The sequence below is a fragment of the Kogia breviceps genome, chromosome 5 (genome assembly GCF_026419965.1).
Source record: "Kogia breviceps isolate mKogBre1 chromosome 5, mKogBre1 haplotype 1, whole genome shotgun sequence".
NCBI lineage: Eukaryota > Metazoa > Chordata > Mammalia > Artiodactyla > Physeteridae > Kogia > Kogia breviceps.
This window is the reverse complement of record NC_081314.1, coordinates 149,533,728-149,551,835: the sequence shown is the minus strand read 5'-3', so window position 1 is coordinate 149,551,835 and position 18,108 is coordinate 149,533,728. Positions and strand designations below refer to the sequence as shown.

The window sequence follows — 18,108 nt, the reverse complement described above, 5'->3', positions numbered from 1 at the left end:
GCATCCTGAGCCTGTGCTCCGCAATGGGAGTCGCCGCGGCGGTGAGGGGCCCGCGTACCGCAACAAAACAAAACAAAAGTGCCAGTCTTACACATCCAAATGTTCCCTGGACACCATCCCTGGGATCTCCCAGAGGCACCTCACGCTCAACAGGTATGAAGCAGACGTGTTCTTTCTTTGTCCCACATCTGCAGTGAAGAGACCCATCATCTCCCCGGCATTCATTTCAGAAACTCGGGAGTCATCCTCCGACGTGCACCTCTTCACACCAAGGCTGCTGCTTCTATTCCAGAGCATTCTCCCCAGCCCACTGGCTCAGCCTCCACCCAGGCCAGCATGGTCTCCTTCCCTGGAGCACGGCAACATGTTCTTTAATGTTTCTGCTCCCAATGTCACACTCATCCAAACCACTCTCTACATGCCACCAGAAAAAGCATTCTAAATCTGAGAGAGAGAGAAGTAAAGAGAGACAGACAGAAATCACACAGGACTATTTCAATTGCTGCTTAATAGCTTAAAACCCTGCCGGCTCCATCATTTATTAAGGAAGACCTGCTTAAAATAAAGCACCCAAGGGTAACCACTCCCTCAGTCCTTTTTTAAAAACAGAAAATTAGCCATCTCTCTTTTCAAGATTTTGTGGGTTCTTGAACGCACACACTCATTTTAATCTTCTCCCCACTGTTGAGAGCTGGGGTAGAAGACTGCATAACATATACACTGATGGCATTACTCTTTTTTAATACAATGCCTTTAGCAGACCATACACTTTGCTGTGTTGTCCAATGCAACAGCCACTAGCCATATGTGGCTATTTTAATTTTCATTAATTAAAAGTAAATTAAATGACTATTTAGTTCCCCAGGCCCACCAGCCACATTTCAACTGTTTAATGCCACAAGTGGCCAGTGGCTACCACACCGGACAGCACAAAACACTTCCACCACCACAGAAAGTTCTACTGTGCCTGTCACCTCACATCCACAACACCCACCTGGCTGTAGGCAGCATGTGAGTTTGTTCCAACACTGGTCTAGACGCCAGAGTCCGGTCCAAACTCCTCTCTGGCATGCATAAATCCTCCCATGAGCGAGCCCTGTCCTGCCAACCTGCTCTCCCACCACCGGCCCGGGGGACACTGTCTGGACCCCCAGCCCACTCAGCTCTGGCTCATCCTCCTTTGTCCAGCACGTTCTGCTCCACCCTCCTCACACGTGCCTTCAAAACAAAGCTGGAACACACTGCACCATACTGCCAGTTTACGTGTCTGCCAGCCCCGCTAGGTCATGAGCCTTTTTACTCAGTGTGCTGAAGGCTGCTGAAAGACAGGATGACACGCTGAGGGTCTTGGTCTGCTCGGGCTGCTCTACCAAAATGCCACAGGCTGGGTGGTCTAAACTACGGTTCTGGAGGCTGGACGTCTGAGATCCAAGTGTCGCAGCAGGGCTGGTCCCTCCCGTGGCCTCTCTCCTCGTGTGCAGACAACCGCCCACCTGGGTCCTCATGTAGTCTTTCCTCTGTGGGTGCGTGTCTCTCTCTCTCTTATAAGGACACCGGCTCCTATGGGATTAGGGACCCACCCTTAGGACCTCATCTAACCTTAACCACCTCCTTAAAGGAATATAGTCACACTGGGGGTTAGGGCTTCAACATATGAATTCTGGGGGACACAGTTCAGTCCACAGCACCAAGATTATCTGACGATGAGATGAGAATCTCTATTTCTATAACATTTCTATGACCTTCATTTCAAAACGATCCTAGTTTTAGTGCTTCCTAGCTGTTTCCTGAAAAGGCTAATCCTTAGCCTCCTTCATCTTTAGAGGTAACCTAAGGACACAAACCCATGAGTTACGGAGGAACCTACTAGGACATGCTCTTTTGAGTTGCCTGTTTTCAACAAGCATAAATAAGCATGGCTTTTGACGTTTCAGATACTCAGTTTAAAGGTTCTTTACCAAAGATCCTGTAGAAAATTTCTGAAGTCTGAAAGGGAATAAAAGTTCTTTCTCTGTTTCCAAAATGGTAGTCTTAAATCACGAATAGTCAGCGTAGACTGAAGGAACAGGATTTCTATTCTTTCCTTACAGCTGAATGACACAAAGTCAAGTCTGAATGGAAACCCCTGCATGATCACTGTCCTCCAGCGATTACTTGAAGTGCTGCCCCAAGAATCCAGGAACTCTCAAAACACAGGCCATTCATTTCCCATGTGAAAAGTGGGAAGGGAGCCCTTGGGGGGGCATCACTCCAAAAGATTCTTCATCAACAGATGACAGAGGTAACAATTTTTAGGTGTTTCCTTCCCTGACCACAGAGGTTTTTCTTTGCCAAATAGTACATAACTTCCTAGTCATTTTAATACAAAAGTACAACACCAGAAATGTTAGATAACTTAAGGGTATAAACACTGATCCACAAGGATTATGCTGGTCTCACTCGGAAGCAAGCTCACTGCAAACAAAATGCTACAGGAAGAGTCCATCTTAAGGATGCACCAGCAGTACGTTTCCCACTCCCACCACCCTGCTTCCTTCCCCACCTTTCCTCCACCATGTCATAGCAGAGTGACCAAATGATTTGTAAGTGTTGATTTTATATTAAATAAATGGTATATATCATGTCAGTTAAAAGATGAAAGAGAGATGTGTCTTCAAAATTACAAGTCTCTGCGACTTTGCAACTAAAACGACAGAGCACTCACCCTGGAGCCCAACGATGACACCTGCGGGGACGCCCCGGCGGGCAGGGACTGCGCCCCCGGCTCCCGCTCCACGAGGACTCTACCCCCCAGCAGAGCAGTGCCCCTGCCCTGGGCTCTTTTCAGACTCTAAGTCCTGAATGTATACTGATCTCACTTTGCGAGACTGAAGGTCAAAGGAGGGCAGGGAACTGAATGACCACGGAGGCTGCCACGAGTGCACGACTCAGACCCCCACGTCTGGGCTGAGGCCTGCGCCCGGCAGCTGCCCCCAGAAGGGCACTGTGCCCCGACACACCCGCTCCTTCCTGCCCGCCAGCCGAGGAAAGGGCCTGGCCAGACTGGCCAGTGCCGAGCAGGACGGCAGTCGCTCTCCACCAGGTGCTGCGACCGCCGACGGGGAGACGGGACCCTCACCTCTCCATCCTGCGTCCTGGCCCGTGTGTCACGTGGGAAGCATTTACTGCACAGGGTGGCAGGCGCACCCCTCCAAGGCATCCCAACACGGCGGAACGATGGAGCAGACTGGCTGGTGTCCCCACCCTCACTCACCATGCCACTCTCTGCCTTTAGCCTCATCGTAGGCAACCAGTTCATTGCGGGGACACAGACCCGGCACGAGGCACCTGTCAGACCACGGCCCTCCTCCACGGAGCCGCACCCTCAGGATGAACACTGATCCTGCGGAGGCATGAGGGCCCTGGGGAATCTCCTCCAGCCGCTGCCTGCCCCCCTCTGCTCCCCACCTCCCACCCCCCTCCCCACACACACACGACGGTCCTCACCTGCCCTGGGAGGCCTTCCTTGCCCCGCTGGTGAGAACTGTGGCCTCCCCGTCCCCTCCCATCTCACGGGGCACACGCAGCAGATCCTGGTGCTCAGTCCTGACTCCTGGCCACTCTCCAGCGACACCGACAGCGACGCCCACCCACAGTCCTGCTCCACACCTGCCTCAGATCCAGCCGTGTCTCAGCCCCGCAGCGCCTGCCCCGCATCCAAGCACGTGCAGCCCCGCAGCACCTGCCCCGCGCTGGCCTCTGGCTCACTCTCCCTCCCCCGAGCAGCCAGGGAGTCTTCAAGGGCACCAGTGGTCAGAGCAGCAAGAGCTCCGGTGGCTCCTCACCACCCTCGCGCAAAAGCCCAGGGCCCAGCACACCGCCCAGCCGCCATCTCGCAGGGCCCGCCCCTGGCGCCATGACTCAGCAGGCTCCCTCCTCTGCGGCTGGGCCCGGCCAGCCGCCAGCCTCGACTGCTCCCTCCCCAGCCACAGGGACGCCTCCTCCTGACCCCCAGTCTAAGGTTACCTCCCCAAAGTCCCGTCCTCCCTTTGTCTGCCAGGCGTTAACGGAAGGCAAACGGACAGAGCAAATGGCGCCTTTCTTGACTACAGAGCCGGAAGGGTAACAGGTCAATGGCCACGGCTGATACTTCAGCGGCTCTGGTGCCTGGGACGCCGAGGAGAGCAAGGTGGGCTCGGCCCCTGCTCTCGTGAAGCATCACGATGGCCACCTAAGCCAGAGCCGCCCACGGCCAAGAGAGTCCTGAGAAGAGCAAATAGCTCAGTTCAGTACACGCTGACCACCAACTATGTGCCCGGTACAACCTCAAGGGCAGACCATTGACGAGGGAGACACACACGTAAACCAGGACACCAAATAAACCAGCCCTCCCAACACGGGTCTAAACCGGTGACCCTGTAGGCAGTTCAGGTCCTCCAAGAAGCACACATCATGACAGGATCAGACGCGAAGAGATTTAGGTGGGAAAATGGGGAGGGCCCCGGAGGAGACTGCAGAAGGAAGAAGAAAGGCAGGCGGGTCAGGCAGGAAAAGTCCTAGACTCCAGGCAGCCCAAGGAAAGTTTCAGACCACGTGGGGTCCTTGAGCCGAGGTCCCTGTCGGGAGTCACAGCCTCCCAGGCATGCGGCAGCTGCCGTAGTCCTGCGGCAGGAGTCGTGACCTCAGTTGTGGTCAGTGTGGACCCGGACCCCAGCAGGGGAGGCCCAGGGGGACCACGGTCACTGCGGTGCTGGATTAGACTGGAGTCTTGGAGCTCCACCCGGCGGGGCTGGACTCCCAGCGCACTCATCTCAGCCTCTTTCCCTCCTAGGAGTTCAGAGCAACAGAGACCACATCCTGGTTCAATGGCTCCCCGTGGCACAGGTCAGTCCTCCCAGGGCTTCACTAAATCTGAAAAACTATTATCAAAAAGTTAAGTATTCAAGCCAGTTACAGAGGAGTCTTGATTTAAAACTGAGAACAAGCACCACGTGTGGGTCACTCTTCTATTAATTCAGCAAGTGCTCAGTAAAACGCCGAAAATGTGCAAAGGTGCTGAGGATATGGCGATGGGCAGATCAAACTTCCTCTGGAGTTGCTCCCTATGAAGCGGCAAAGAAAAGCCAAACAAGCAATAAACACAGAATTGGATAAATCCTGTAAGAATGACACAGTAAGTGCTAAGGGACAAAAAGAGGAGGCACCTAACTTTTGAGCGGGCTGTTCTCAGAGGAAGGCAGAGCTTCAAAGAGAAAGTGACGTTTAAACTTAAGTCTTAAAACGAAGGAAGGAATTCAACACGTACAGAGAGTTGGCAATGAACAGCATGCGCAAAGTTTTACGATATTAATGGAAATCCTAGTATTGATATTCTTTAAAAAATTTATAAATCAAAATTCTTTAAAAAGACAACTGCACTAGGATGATTTACTATAGAAAGAAAAAAATTCTAAAGGGAATACACCTGAATCATGATGATAATGGATTTTGCGTAAAGTGGGATGGACGTACAAGCAGCTAGTCAGTGAGTACAATTTTTAAAGATTTTCAAACATATGTTTTATAAATTGAAACATCTGATTGCCCTTAAAAATATAAACAGAAATCACATTATACAGGCAACAGCTAAAAAAATGTTACACAAAGTAAAAGGAAAATACCTGTTGACATCTAGGTATCTCCTTAAAAGCTCTGTTAGTGTTACGTGGTCTGGTAGTTCTCAAAGGTGTTGCCCTCAAGAACCCTTCACACTCTTAAAAATTATTGAGGATCCCAAAGAGCTGTTGTTTCTTTGTGAGTTATCAATGTTTACCATATTCACAATTAAAACTATGCAATTTTTTAACATTTAATTAATTTTAAAAATTTTATAATAAACCTACCATGTTAACGTAAGTAATATTTTAAATTAAAAAAATAATAGATTTCCAAAGCATTTAGTGAGTACAGGTATTGTTTTACTTTTACAAGCGTCCTTAATATCTGGCTTCTTAGAAGACAAGTGGATTCTCATACCTGCTTCAGCATTCGGCTGGCTGCAGGATATGTGGTTAAGTCTACGAAGCAAATCCTGTCTATGAAGTCCTATGCAGCAAAGCCTCACACACACACGGATTAGAAAAGGGAGGAATATTTCAGTAGACTTTTCAGATCACTGTGGACATTCTGCTTTGATACCACAACAAAACTAGGCAAGTGGTAGTTTCTTAAATGACAGTTGCAATGTAGAATCTAAAACCTTGTCAATGAACTTTTCGTACTGCAACTTTTCGTTGCAATCCATTGGTATATCTTTGAATGGATCTTTTACCCATGCACGAATTTGCAGCATGATACACTGTTCATTTGGAAAATGCTGCTTCTCAGAATTACACAGCTCTTCCTAACGTTGACACATTTCACTGAATAACATCAATAACTCACATTCGTTAATATTGCCACTGATCCCATCAAAAAAAGTCTTTAAGTACTGAGAGGCTGTCAAGCTCATGGTAGCAGATAAAAGTTTTAAATTTTTATATTTTTGCTTGAAAGCACAAATATTATCATTGGCTACAATTTCTGACAATTGTTCTTCATTTCTCAGAAAACGTCCACCAAATACCCAACTCTGAATAACTGTAGCTTGTCTGTCACTCACTTTTTCAAATAAAAATCACGCTCCACAACAAATGTGGCCCATTTGTTCTGCAGCTCAAACTGCACAACAGAGCCGTTCACAGGCTCTGGACCTCTCAGTGTGGCAGACGTGCTTTACGTGCAGCTCCCATTCCTCACGAGGAGACTAGAACAAGTACTCAGGGTTGAGATTTAAGAAAGTTAACTGTTACTGCTTCAGCAAGAAAGGATATGTCTAAGTCAAAGTGGCACTGTTTCTACTGCAAGTGGGGCGGTGGTAAAGAATGCACACGGACTGTCAGTATGATTTGGGGCCCTTGCCTCACAGTTTCTGCCCAGGCACCAGTAGTTTTATCCATCCCTGCTCCTGCACCATCAGTGTGAACATGGAAAACAGAAATGACGTGTTAGTATTATTAAAAAAAATAGTTTTCCCTCATAGGCCACCAGCAACGGTCTTAGGGAGCCTGAGAGGTGTGTGAACCACTGTATGGGAACCACTGGCAGATTATTTCTAGAAGAAAACACAAGAAATGGACACCACAGGCCACGTCTTCCCCAGAGGTAGAGGGATGCTCATTCCGGCCTACGTTTCCTTTAAACTGTTTCATTTCTCTGCAGTATTTATCTGCATTCCTGTTTTAATACAACACTGTGCAAAGCCTTATGATCAATGGAGAAACCAAGCTAAACCTGACCACTACAGCCAAAACATTACCTAGCACCCAGCAGGTACTCAATAATTACTGAATGAACGAATATATATAAATAACAAACACAAAAACCAAAAGGTGGCAAGAACTCCTAAAGAGGGGGCAAGGTGATGAGAATTCTGAGAAAGGAACCTCATTAGAGACAATCGGGAAAGGGTCACGTAAGACACTTGGGCTGGGTTTTGACAGATGAATGGAATTTGGACATGAGAACTTTAGTATACCACTGAATATTTAGGAAGCACAACAAACGTTTATCGATGTGAAGGCAATGTCAGGCTCTCATTTTGAAAACTAAGAATTATCAATATATCACAAATTTTAGAAATTAAAGACATTTAATGAGGAGAAACGCTTTTTGTGAAAAGAAGTCCCTTCCTCTACATCCACAAATGGAGCTTTTTCCCTTTCTGGTGGACTCCATCCAGGCTGGAGCCCCTGCACTATCAAACTGTATGAAAACAAGAAACAGACTAGAGTTAAAGCTACAGAATAGACCTATTAACCAGAATGAAAAAACAGGAGTGGGACAAATGTAACCTATTGGGTAGGAATTTCCTCTCTAAACCTCTGCAGGCAACTAAAACAAAGAACAAACTTCACACCATCACCCTTGGTTTTCTTTTCAGGTTTACAAAAAATTTATTTGAAACAACAGAGATTTCCCACACATCCCTTACTGTTTACATCTCGTATTACTGTGGTACATACGTTCCAATTGATGAATAAAGTTGATACGTTATTATAACTAAAGTCCACAGCTAACATCAGGGCTCACTCTTTGTGCTGTACAATCTCTGGCTTTGGACAAAGGTAGAATGACTTGCATCTACCATTACTGTATTGTACAGAATAGTTACACTGCCCTAAAGATCCCCTGTGCTCCACCTATTCACCCTGTCATCCTCGTCTTTAAAGCAGTTCAGCGGCAACAGCCCCAAGATACTGTACAGTACCAAACTTAGCTGTGAGGCATACCGAAAGTAATTTCAGACAGTAACAGGCAACGCGTAAGTGTTTGGGAATTAATTCTTAAAAAAAAAAATCAAGATTATACCTCTAATAACCTCATTTTCATCCACAGACATTCTGATATGCTTTGAGGAGCAACATACGTGAATTCTTCTAAGTGTGTTCACGGGGTGGGGGGGCTTCCAAGAAGAGTGAGGCTCTGTGTACCTCCACCCGTCGTCACCCTCAACTTCATTTGAAGAAGACCCCTAAGTCAAGACAGGCAAAACAGCCAGGAAAGCTAGGGAGCAAGACCATGGCTGTGCCTATTTCCCTCTGGCATGAGAAAGTCCACAAGCCTGCTCTATGGGGAGAAATGAGTGCATCCAAAGACCAGAACCATCCCTGAGGATGAACCCCAGTTTCAACAATCAGTGAGAATCCAGTGAGGATGCTGGAGAACAAGGCCACGTGTGAGTTATGAATAAAGGCAGGGGCGTACTTCCTACTAGTCAAGGCTGGGTGCGGGCCGAGGGGACGTCGTGCAAGCTTCTCCAGGTACCCCAGTATCGGTCACTGACCCCGTCTCCACGTGGGCAGCGTTTTGTCTGTGCTAAGCTCCCTTCAACCTGCCTCTACGATGTCACCTCGAAGTTTTAAGCAACTCCTCGTTCAGACAAATGGGAGCACCATGAAGGCGCCCTACTCCGACTTGACTTTATTCTAACTTAGAAGTTTCTCTCAAACAGTGGGGGGAGGGGGGCGGGGGGAGAGACACAGCACGTAGGGCAAAGGGAGACCCACTTTCTACTTCTACTTGATGAAATATAAAAATGATAATGACAATGACACAAACTTTGGTTGCTTTAGGAGTGTGCTCCATTAATAACACCTTTGTTTAATTACGTACATAAAACCTTACCGGTGTGGGCGTGGGACAGAGGCCAGGGCTCCTGCCTCCTTGGCTGCACCGCACTCTGCTGTCCCTTCCCCTCAACACTGTCTTCTCCTTCCTCAGCTTAAGCTACGTTTCCAGGTTCCTATCCGCCTATGTGTAATCGTGTACCCTTCACCCAACTGTACATCCTCTACATGTGTCTAAAATGACAGCAGCATAAAACGATTCAATAGAGAAGCATTTCTTTTGTTGAAGTACTTGTCTTTATGTGTGTTCAGTCACACAAATCATGAAGTTCTCAATCTTGTCTACCCGTCAACTCCTAGAAAGAACTTCAACTAATACACTGGAGCAGAAATTAGGAGCAATCTGCAAAAACATATTTGAAATTGTGTAAAATCTAAACGGCATCTATATGATTTCTCCCTCGATGAAGAACTATAACAAACTCAGGACAGTAGTTACTATCAGAACCATTCCTAATCTGAGTTTTTCAGATTTTCCAGGAGCATCTAATCACCAAGAATTCTCAAATCCACCCTTTTCCAATTGCACTTCCATTAAAAAAAAAAATGCCACACGTCACAGAACTTTAAAAATTTGGATGTTGAATTCAAAGCGGTTGCATGTAAATGCTGTATTATCTGTAAAACAAAGATAACGACGGAACCTACCTCCCGAAGGCTGGTGAGCAATCAGTACAGTCCGGGGTATATTTATTAAGACAGTGGTAACAAGTCACTACCCCAACCGGAGCGAAACTTGAACTGGGTTCAGACTATGGAGAAAATGGCTGCTGACAGTTGAAAACGCATTTAAGTGTCAAGAAGAGTTAAGCATTTAGTTGCTTCTCTTCAAGGGCTACGAGGCCTCCCTGATCCCGGACAAGAACTAACTCTGTGCACCGACAGCCACGCGGAGTTCAGGACACGAGCCTTGGGGTAACAGACGGAGGGGTAACGCCACCCACGCCTCTGAGGCCTAATCACTCAGTCTATTTTAAACAAACAACCACTTACTGAATATGCTTTTTTAATTTTTAAAAGTTCCCTAAAAGGGGCTAAACAACCTCGTTCGAAGTGTTCAGTGCTTTGCACCTGCTAAGGCATTAGGCTCATACGGGCGCCGAGAGGCAGGTGCTGCAACCACTCCGTCTCAGAGGAAGAAACCGAGGCACGCGGGGCTGCAGCCGGCGCGGCCGCCAGGGCGCTAACCCGCGGCCCTCGGCTGGGGCAGCCCGCTCCGACAGAACGGTCATCCCCGTCCAGGTTCCCGCGCCTTAGGCCAAACCACCCAAAGCGCGGCCACCCGCCGGGCGCCGGAAGCCGGACGGGGGTCGGGGCTCGGGTGTGAGGGCCGGGCGGGAGTCCCGGGCCCGCGGAGGGCCGGGCGGGACTCTGGGAGGAGGGCCGGGCGGGGGTCCCAGGCACCGGGCCGCTCACCTTCCGACAGCTCCAGCTCCAGCTCGGCCAGGCTCTCCCGCACCTCGGCGGGTAACGGCACCGCCTCCAATGGGCACCCGCGCTCGGCCATGGCCCCGCCGAAGGACGGCCGGTCGGCCGGCTCAAGCCGGGCGGGGTCGGGGTCTGGGTCGGGGGTCGGGCCGCGCCGAGCCGAGGCGGTGGCACTGGCAGCGGCTACGTCGCTCCCCTCTGCCCGCCGACCCGCATCGGCCCGTGGGGATCGCAGGCGGCGTGCAGGGGCGCGGCCCCGGCGGCTCCACAGAGGCGCGGGCACGAGCACGGACGACTCCTCTGGCGCCGCCACCGCCCCGCGCGCCCCCGACCGCCCGGCCGGCCCTGTACGGAGCGCGCGTGCGCGGCGGGAAGGGCGAGAGGGGGAGCGCGGCGAACCGCCTGCCAGGTGGGAGGCCGGGCCCGCCCAGCAACACCAGAGGCTCGTTCCCATTGGCCGCAAGGACGCGGCGAGGCCGCCCCGGGCTCCCATTGGGAGAGCGGGGAGAGCGTCACTCCCGAGAGGCTCTGCGCCTAGGGCTTGGATCGTCGACAGGCAGGAACGCGGGCTCGCCTCTCAGCGCGTTCCCTTCAGTGTTGGGGTTGCGGGCGCGACACGCCCCTTGCCCCCGGTAGTGGGGTCGCGGGCCTCAGGCGAGCGTCGGTCCACGGCGACCCCGCAGGTCCAGGTCTGGTGTCCGCGGGGACGCTGAGGCTTCGGGGTGCGCTGGGGCGGGCGGGGGGCGTCCACACGCTTTCTCCCCAGCCCGCGTGGGCCTCCTGCGCGGGGCTTTTCACGACTTTCGGGAGTGAGCTGGACACCCTGGGCACCTTTGGACGCCCTTCGTAGACGTGCTGTGACGTGTGTTAGCCCATGTGCTTTTCAAAACAGCCTTGGAAGGAGCTCCAACAGCCGTTTCAGATCGTGGGGTGACCTTGGGAAGTGCGAGGACAGACATGAGGGAACTACAGACGTCCGGAGCCTGGGGGCTGGTGGAGCTGAACTGAGACACCCCCCCACACACACACACAAGCACCCCCCCCCCAAGAATTCTGAGCTGATCCCCCAGTGTCGGCGGGAAGCGTGTCTGCCGGTTGCGACGGTGAACTGTAGTGGACGCGAATACCCGCCCCTGTCCGCAGAGGGCCACCTTCCTAGGTCGTATCCTTCTTGAGGTGACTGAGCCGGCATGGCCATTGGGCCCAGCACAGAAGGCCTCTGAGAAGCAGTGCCTGCTCCAGAGCACGACAGGCTGCCAACAGCTTAGCTGGGCCTGCATGGCCCTCTCCTTCCTAGGCTCAACCCTGTCTCCGTCCCCTTCCTTTCACAGGTGTTGATGCCATATAAACTTGTACCCCAAACTCTCTCTCACCGTCTGCTTCTGGAGAAACCATCCTGCAACAGTTGGTGCCTGGGGTTTAGATGGCAGGTGATAAGATGGGGTGAATCTCTCACCACTTGTGGTGGAACACTCACAGCCCCTGGCACAAAGTGATCTAATTGTTAACCTTCCACCCGTGTAGAAGAGTGAACCAGAGAAGTGAAATGAATACCCTAGAAGCCTTTTACATATGATGGAAATATTAGCTATAAGGAAGGGTACTGGAATTGGGTAGCTATTCCTTAACACTACTGATGCCCTTAAGAGAAATAATGGACAGTGGATGGCTACCAACAGACCATTGAAAGCCATGGAGTCTCTTCGGTTGCCTGCAAAAAAACCTCATCTCCTGCACTGAGACAATAAAGACAAGGGCCAGGCTCAAGAATTAATATCTCAAAGATGGTAAGCACCCAGTCAAGGCAGCTCTGTTATGTCTATGCTAAGTTTGGGGCCCTGGTTGGGAAAATCTGGGCCCATGACACATGTCAAAGAGATCTCATATCTGGGTAGGTGCCCTCAAAGCTTTTGACCACTCCCCACCCCCAAGACTGCCTTGAACCTCTGGAGCCTGCCCATGTGGCTCACCTTTCCCTACCAACCTAGCACTCCTTTCCCCAACCTATTGGACACTAGGCATATAATTATGGTTATTTCTCAGCATAATTCAGGTGGACTATAGCCCCCTCCCCCTCAAAAGAACATTTAGTTTGCTAGGGCTGCAGTAACAAAGTACCACAGACTGGGTGGCTTAACAGAAATTTATCTCACAGTTCTGGGGGCTGGAAGTCAGAACAAGGTTACCGGGCTGTGAAGGAAGGATCTTCCATCCCCGTCTGCTAGCTTCTGGTGGTTTGCTGGCAACCTTTGGTGCTACTTGGCTTGTAGATGCATCATGCCCATCTCTGCTTTCATGTTCACATGCCTTTCTCCCTATATGTGTGTCTGTTTCTGTGTCCAAATCCCCTGTTTTTAAGGACACCAGTCATTGGATTAGGACCTACCCTAATTAATTCATCTTAGTCTGATTATCTGTGAAGACCCTAATAAGGTTACAAAGGTTCCAAATAAGGTTCCAAATAAGGTTCCACTCACGGGTACTGGGGGGATTAGGACTTCAACATCTTTTGCAGGGACACAGTTCAACCTGTTACAGGTTGTGAGAACCAGCCAACTGCCAGGAGCTAGGGAAGTTTGTGTGGGGCTGGATTATAAGTGTGCTTGGTGAGTGGTGGTTCCCAGCATCCTTGTTTAATTCACCAGCATGACCCCTGCAGAAATCAGGAGAGAACTGGAGCGTAAAATGGGGTAGAAGACTATTATGATCAATCTTCTAAGATATGGGATTTAACGCCCAGGCAACGACTGGTAGCAAACTCCCTGAAAGGATGCTCCTAAAATGATGCTGTATTTATTGCTATATAACAAATTACTACACACTTGGTGGCTTGAAACAAGAATCATTTATTATCTCTTTAGGTTACTGTGGGTCAGGGGATAATGGAGATGGCTTGTCTCTGTTCGACAGCATCTGGGGCCTCAGCTGGAGCAGCCTGAAGGCCAGGGGTTGGAATGCTCTGAAGGTTCATTTACTCACATGTCTGACAGTTGATGCAGGAGCCTGGATTGGGGGTGTCAGCCAGCATACCCACACATGGCCACTCCCCACAATGTAATGGCTGGATTCCAAGGGCAGTTGTCCAAAGAGAAAGGAAAGCCATGGCCTTTTCGTGAACTGGCCTCAGGAGTCATATACCATCACTTCCGCCACTCCCTAGCTGTTAGTGAATCTCACCTGTATTCAGGGGAGAGGCATCAGACTCCTTTCAAAGGGAGAAATTTCAGAATTTGCAGATATATTTTAAAAACACTACACGTAGAAAAAGCTATGGCCCACAGTAAGCAAAGTTGAAATGACAATTGCTACAGGGGACTGATGGAAAGGAGTCCAAGGGTCAGGGGATGTGGGTGTGCTGAAATTTAAATACTCTGTGCTTCCTGAAGCCCCACCAGATGATTATATTCCACATAAAGGCACAAATAACAAATTTTTACAAAAGTCCAAAGAAACAGACTGATGAAAGGGGTACTGACGTCACTAGTCAACGGTGGCTCACCTTTTAGGTGAGAGCTGACAGTAGGAAAGGCTACTCCAGAACAGCAATGGGGACGACAGGGTCCTAAAACAGAAGAGGCCAGGAAGCAGCACGGAACTGACAGAAGTCCGAGTATCGCAAATTACAATGGCCAGCAAGGTGTGCATGGCAGCCAAGGAAGCCTGAGCTGCAGAGAGCTGCAGAAATGCTTCATAAAACACAGCATCCCTAGAGGCAAAATAGATGGGCAGTTGAAGCTACTACCAGCAGAAAAAAGTCAAGAATGGATGACTAGGAAAATCAAGCTGGTTGCCCAATATAAAAAAATCAGGATCCCACAGCCAGTTTCTGGACCTGAGCCAGTTTTCAGACATGGAACTGAAGAGGTGGCCAAATAACCAAGAAGGACCCTGCGATAGACCACAAGTATACACAGAAATGAATCCCAAAGGCCTTTCCTTTGGTAACTACACCCGGGGAAAAGTGGGTAGCCAAACATTTTGAAGACTGATGGACACAAGGTCTGAACTGACTTTGACATCTAGACCCCTGGATCATCACGGCTCCCCTGTCAGCGTGGCTCATGTGGTGCCCAGATCATTAATGGAGCCCTGCCCAAGGTCCAGCTTACAGTAGGTCCACCGGGTCTGTGAACCTGCTTGGTGGTCATTTCCCTGTCCCAAAGTGAATAATTGGCATTGACGTACTTAGCAATTAACATTACTCTCATTTTGGGTCCCTGACTGGTAGGGTGAGAGCTATCACAATAGGAAAAGCCAAGTGGAAACCTCTAAAACTGATCTATTCCTATCAGGATCATAAAACAACATCACATCTGGAGGTGGGAGGGATGGCAGAGATGGGTGCCATTTTTAAGGATCTAAAGCATGGTGGTCCCCAAAACCTTTACTTCACCAGCATGATCCCTGCAGAAATCAGAAGGATCCTGAAGGATGAGGGTATACTGCAAACTCAGTAGCAGCCCCAGAGTAGTCTCTGTGTCAGACGTGGTAGGTGGCTGCTAATCCAGTGTGTTCTTTTCTGTCCCTATCAGAAAAGAGGACCAGAAACATTTCATGTTCACGTGGAACAAAGATGCAGTTTTGCCTGAAGCCTATGTTACCTCTCTTGCCCTCTCATAGTCCAAAGACTTCACCATCCTGAAGAACATCACGTTGTTCCATTACATCAATAACATTATAAAGATGCTGGAGACATTGGTAAGATACAGGTGCTCCAGAGAGTAGTAGATAAACCCTATGAAGATACAGGGACCTGCTACTCTTATAATATTTTTAGGGATCCAGTGGTCGGTGGTGCCCTAAGGCATCCCTTCCAAAAGAAAAAGACAATTGTTGCATCATGCACCTTCAACCATTTTTTTAAATAAAGGAAGACACTGTTGGGCCTCTTCAAGTTCTGCAAGTAGCATATTCCACACCTATAAATACTGCTCTGGCCCCAATACTGGTTGACTTGGAAGACTTCCAGGTTTGAGAAGAGCCCAGAAAAGGAAAAGTTTTCGTCACAGGTCAAGGCTGTGGTGCAAGCAGTTCTGCTGCCTGGGCCATACGGTCTAGCAGGTGGGATTGGTGGTGGGGAGCAATGCAATGTGGAGTTTCTGGCACATCTCAGCAGGAGATTCACAAAGCAGGAACCCTAGGTTCTGTGATGCCACTTGAAGCAGAGAATTATATATGTCTTTTGGGGGAAAAAACCATCTTGGTGTGCTCCTGCGCTCTGACAGAGACGGAACATCTGACCTTGGGACACCAAGTGACCCCGCAGACAGGACAGTGCTTTGTGAGGTGGGTTCTGCCAAACTCACCAAGTCATCAGGTCGGTTTGGCCCAGAAACAGTCCATCACCAGGTGGAAGGAAGGAGTACATTCAAGACTGAGCATGAGACTGTTCAGAGGTCACAAGGGAGTGCAAAACAGGTGGCCCAGACCCACATGGCATCCACTGCCGTTGCATCAGAGCCTCTCTGTTCCTTCGCACCTATGACCGTATGGGGAAGCCTTCAGGGCAAGTTGACAGAGGTGGAAACATCTTGAGCCTGGTTCACAGATGGCTTGGCTTGGCTTGGCATGTGAGTTCAAAATGGAAGTGTACAGTAGCTACACTACAGCCCACTCACGGCTGACCCTGACAGACAGTGGTTAAGGATATACCCTCCCCGTGGGCAGAGCTCCTAGTCATTCCCTTTTCTGCGTAAGGAGTGGCCCAAGGTGAGAATATATATGGACACACGGGCAGCGATGGATGGCCTGTGTGACTGGCTAAGGGTTTGGAAGGAAAACAACTGGAAAACTGGGGACAAGGAAATCATGTGGGAAGACATACTGGGATAGGCGCCAAGCAGGATGGTCTTGGTATAAAATATTAATGCCCACCAGAGAGCACCCATGAAAGTAATAAACCACCAAGCAGACAGAATGATTCAGCCAGTTGACCCTGGACAGCATCTCTTACTTGGCAACCCCTGTACTGGCATGATGGGAACAAAAACAGAGGGACCAAAGTAATGAGGTTGGAGGCTACTCGTGGGCCCAAAGCTGATCTAACCACTAGCTGACACTGAAGGTCTAACCTGCCAGCGGGAGACCAACGCTGAGCTCTGAATGTGGCTCCTTCCACTGAGAAGGTCAACCAGCCAAGTTTGCTGTATTGGAACTCTTCCATCCTAGAAGGGCCAGGAGGAGTTTGTTTTCACAGAAATAGATTCATATTCCATATATAGGCTTGACTTCCTGCCCACAAGGGTCAGCCAACAGGGGCTTATGGAGTGGTAGTTCCTCTGGCACAGGATCCCATGTGGCATCATATCAAACGTGGGATTCACTTTATGGCCAAGGAAGTGCACAGCAAGGAGTGCAATGACCACGGGATCTGCTGCCTGACAGAGCACTGGGACAGTCAGCTAAAGGCGCAGCTCAAGTGCCAAACTGGAAGTAATGTTCTGCAAAGATGGGGTGCCATTCAAGACCTATATATGGCACTGTGTTCCCAACAAGAAAGATACCTGAATCTGAAACCCAAGGGGTGGAAGCAGGAGTGGTCCCACTTAACCATCACCCCCAATGATCCACTGGGGAACTTTGTGCTTCCTGTCCTCCCAAGTTTAGATTCTGCAGGGTTACAAGTCCTGGTCCCCAAAAGGGACACTCCCTGGGGAACACACCAAGTGTTCCACTGGATTATAAACTATGGATAATGTCTGAGAACCTTGGGTTCCTGCGTCTAAGAACCAGCAGGTGAAAGGAGAAGTCACTGTCTTGGTGATAGAGAGGGTAGGGCTGCTCCTACACTCACTGCCCAACGGGGAAGAATGTAGAAACTGAGTGACCCACAGGGGTGCGGCTCGGTACTCCTTTGCTTATCTGCCATTGAGAAACTAGAGAATGCAACTTGCACACGCAGTGGAAGACTCTGCCTCTTGATTTTCAGACCCCTGCAGTCTGGCTGTAAGGGAAGTACATGATACACATGCTCCTAGTTTAAGGCATACACCAGTCTGCAACATTGCGTCCAACTTGAAAGACTGATTTCCAAGCTGGCACTGCTAGAGAGCCTTCAGCCAGGCATTCCACTCTTCAGCCCAGACAGCTGCTTCCAGCTGATGGGACACATGATGTTGGTTCGTAAACTGGCCCCTGTACATGAGGGCAAGGAGAGACCAAAGAGACACAGACACTCCAGATCAGCAGGTTTAATAAGCAGGGAACTTACGAGGTTTCTCCTGGCGGCCAGAAGACGAATAGATCTCCGCACCCGCCCGCCAGAATCTTAAGAGCTTATACAGAGGCCTTGACTGGGTTCAGTCATGCACACCTTCCAGATGGTCTCCACACCACCTCGCTCTCTCAAGGCTGCATCCTTGGGGCAGCTGCCAGTGTGGGGAGGGCAATGCACAACCCAAGGGTAGGGAGCAGGCGGGGAGCCTCTGATGGCCCAGGGCCAGCTCACAGGTCAACCAGCGGTCATGTCCTCTCGATGACCTCCTCCAACATGGTA

General features: G+C 49.9%; 1 protein-coding gene and 1 long non-coding RNA gene across 9 annotated transcripts in view; one reads left to right on the top strand and one right to left on the bottom strand.

Annotated features, from left to right (window-relative positions):
- Positions 1 to 10,880, bottom strand: part of DIP2A (disco interacting protein 2 homolog A) — an 86,708-nt gene extending 75,828 nt beyond the window's left edge. For 5 of the 8 annotated variants that reach the window (XR_010840891.1, XM_067035317.1, XM_067035314.1 and 2 more), the window contains exon 1: positions 10,602 to 10,779. Coding sequence is in view for 7 of the 8 variants with exons in the window: in XM_067035317.1 (XP_066891418.1) it covers positions 10,602 to 10,692 (91 nt within the window). In the remaining variant the exon portion in view is untranslated. Of the gene's footprint in view, positions 1 to 10,601 lie in introns of all 8 variants that reach the window. The other 3 variants (XM_067035319.1, XM_067035318.1, XM_059065566.2) reach the window with 3 other exon arrangements.
- A 287-nt stretch (positions 10,881 to 11,167) lies between these two features.
- LOC136794298 (uncharacterized) lies at positions 11,168 to 17,841 on the top strand. The gene is made up of 3 exons (XR_010840890.1): positions 11,168 to 11,775; positions 12,261 to 12,400; positions 15,146 to 17,841. It is a non-coding gene; the product is annotated as an uncharacterized lncRNA (long non-coding RNA).
- The last annotated feature ends 267 nt before the right edge of the window (positions 17,842 to 18,108 follow it).